The following is a 2,417-nucleotide window of genomic DNA, read 5'->3' on the forward strand; positions in this document are numbered from 1 at the left end:
ACACTGCTGGGGGCAGAGGGTTTAGCCCGTGGTCAGAGCTAAGGTGACTCTGGCTCTGTTGATAAACACTTCCTACCCGGCCTGGGCGTCTGGAATTCCCAGTTTACCACATAACACAGTTCTCACAGTGGATCAAGACCAGGGTGTTTTCAGAATGCAAGCGCGAATGTCCTTCTAAGTCTTGTACTTGAACTCAGAACCTCAGGTCTCGTTCACCGTTGCGAATGCTCCTCTCACCTTAATATGGGATGCGTTGATGTACCCGGTGTTGTTCTCTTTGGTTGGGACCAACTCCACTCTGGCATCGTCATAGGGAAGCACGTCCTGGAATCGGTTTCTTTCGGCATTTTCCGGGAGTCGTGCCGTTGAGCACTCCCCATCGACCAGCCGTTTTTTAAGGATTCTTTCATATTCTGTGAACACCATTCCCTGTTCCAACCGCTGTTCCAGAATTTTACACTGTAAGCGGAATGCGGGGCGAAGACAGGAGTAAAGTCACAGGGACAGCTATGCATCGACTGTACAGCTGTTTCAGGTCTAGCATTACCTACTAGTGAAAATTCTAGTTGAAACCAGAGTTAAATTTTTACCAAGCCATAACAACAGCAAATGAAATAATCTTACTGATGAGAAATAAAGGCAAAAACATTCCGTTTAGCCCTGGCTGGTTTGGCTCAGTGGATAGAGCATCAGCCTGCGGACTGAAAGGTCCTGGGTTCGATTCCAGACGAGAGCACATGGCTGGGTTGCTCAATCCCCAGTGTGGGATGTGCAGGAAGCAGCCAATCAATGATTCTCTCTCATCATTGATGGTTCTCTCTCTTCCTCTCTGAAATCAATAAAAAAAGATATTTTAAAAAAAACACACAAAAAACGTTTCGTTTAAAGGTGAAAAACTGGCCTAAAGCAATTTGTTGGATTCATTTTCTCTAAGTTATGGTCAGTTTTGTGACCCCTACAAAACAGAAAATTCCCCGTGGAGATCAGTAAATCCTAGAGAAATCCTAGAGTAGGATCATTGATCCCAATATCAATGAACCAATGCTTCAATCTTATAACATATACTTATATAAAAAAACTGTAAAAAGGGGTAAATGCTGGAAACCATCTCCAGGACCCAGTGGTAAACACATTAATTTTTGCTTAGCGTGCTTCATGTCTACCGTGGTTGCCAAGGAAGTTTTGAAAGTTTCCGTAATCCTTTACTATGAAGATAATTTTCAGTGAAATAAAAGCAACATCTGCCCTCTTTCCTGTGTGTTCTCATAGGCATTTGCAGATCTCCTCTCTAACTATAAAGCCATTAAAGACCAAGACTGCCACAGATGGCTGGAAGGAGGTAAAGAACATTCAGAAAAAAGAAAAAAAAAATTCTAGCCTGAACTTATCCCTTAAGACATTAGCTATAAATCTGCCCCAAGTTTGAGGTCCAGATCACAAAATTCCTTAACACTCATTCATGATCCCTGAATGTGTTAGAAAATGCACTGGAATCCCAGGAAGCAGACGTGCAGCACGTTCCCAGCTCTCCCGGGGAGGGGACCGGCCCGCTGTACGTACCCTCTCATCATTGGTGGCTCTGGCTGACACGTCCTTCCCCTCGTCGGGCAGAGGCAGGCGAGACAGCGACAGTCCATTCAGGGCAGCCAGCTTGAGAGGGCCCATTTTTTTTGCATCTACTCGGCTCTTTTTCATTCCCTATAAAGATATTTACATGTATATGTGAAATAGACACAAGTGCAGCCCCTTGGAAGAGAAACTGGACTGCAGACTGGAAACAGACAGGAGAAATTGCGCTCCCTCACACACACGCGCACACGCTTGTTTAACAGATATTAGGAGGGTGACATTCCTTTCAAGGCCAAAGCCCTGATAAGTCGCCCAGATAGGAGGTTTTGAAATGCAGCCGGTTTCGGGGTTCTGTTGTAATGAAAGGTGAGGTTCCCGGCAGACAGCATTCCTGCACAGAACTCCCCAATTTCAACTCGGCACACCAAAAAATCAGCTGCTGTCCACAAAAAGGGTTTTAAATACAATCACCTGATTGCAATTAGCTTTGATGATTTTTTTAAAAATCTATAAATTAGTTCTTTAAATCATTCTGAAAAAAAAATGGAATGTTTTCTGTGGTAGCTTGCTGTTCTGTTCTGCAAGTCTGTTATGTTTCAGGCTTGTGTGACCTCAGTTGGATCACCACACCTCTCAGAACCGCCACGTTTTTAAACCAGGAAAATCAAACAGGGCTGAAATCTCCATCACAATATTAGAAAGATCGGATATAAGAGAACACGTCATCATATCCTGCCGATGTGGCTCAGTGGTTGAGCATCAACCCACACAAAGAGGTCACCTCCGGGTCAGGGCACGTGCCCAGGGTTTCGAGCTCGATCCCCAGTAGGGGGAGTGCAGGAGGTAGC

At 44.8% G+C, this 2,417-nt stretch overlaps 1 protein-coding gene across 1 annotated transcript; it reads right to left on the reverse strand.

Moving 5' to 3' along the window:
* Positions 1-186: 186 nt before the first annotated feature.
* LOC102431158 (tyrosine-protein phosphatase non-receptor type 21-like) lies at positions 187-1,719 on the reverse strand. Its single transcript, XM_006109461.3, has 2 exons — positions 1,561-1,719; positions 187-459 (listed from the first exon to the last, which is right to left on the reverse strand). Exons 1-2 carry the CDS (start codon positions 1,693-1,695, stop codon positions 202-204), a joined length of 393 nt encoding a protein of 130 aa, XP_006109523.2. The 5' UTR covers positions 1,696-1,719; the 3' UTR covers positions 187-201.
* Positions 1,720-2,417: the final 698 nt, after the last annotated feature.

The sequence above is a fragment of the Myotis lucifugus genome, unplaced genomic scaffold (genome assembly GCF_000147115.1).
Source record: "Myotis lucifugus unplaced genomic scaffold, Myoluc2.0 scaffold_10165, whole genome shotgun sequence".
Taxonomy (NCBI): Eukaryota; Metazoa; Chordata; class Mammalia; order Chiroptera; family Vespertilionidae; genus Myotis; species Myotis lucifugus.

Bases quoted from the DNA above. Each gene is read 5' to 3' on its own strand.
- LOC102431158 (XM_006109461.3), bottom strand. From the start codon at position 1,695: ATGAAAAAGAGCCGAGTAGATGCAAAAAAAATGGGCCCTCTCAAGCTG. The intron at 460-1,560 runs GTACGTACAGCG...TTCCGCTTACAG, and splicing joins GAGCCACCAATGATGAGAGG to TGTAAAATTCTGGAACAGCG.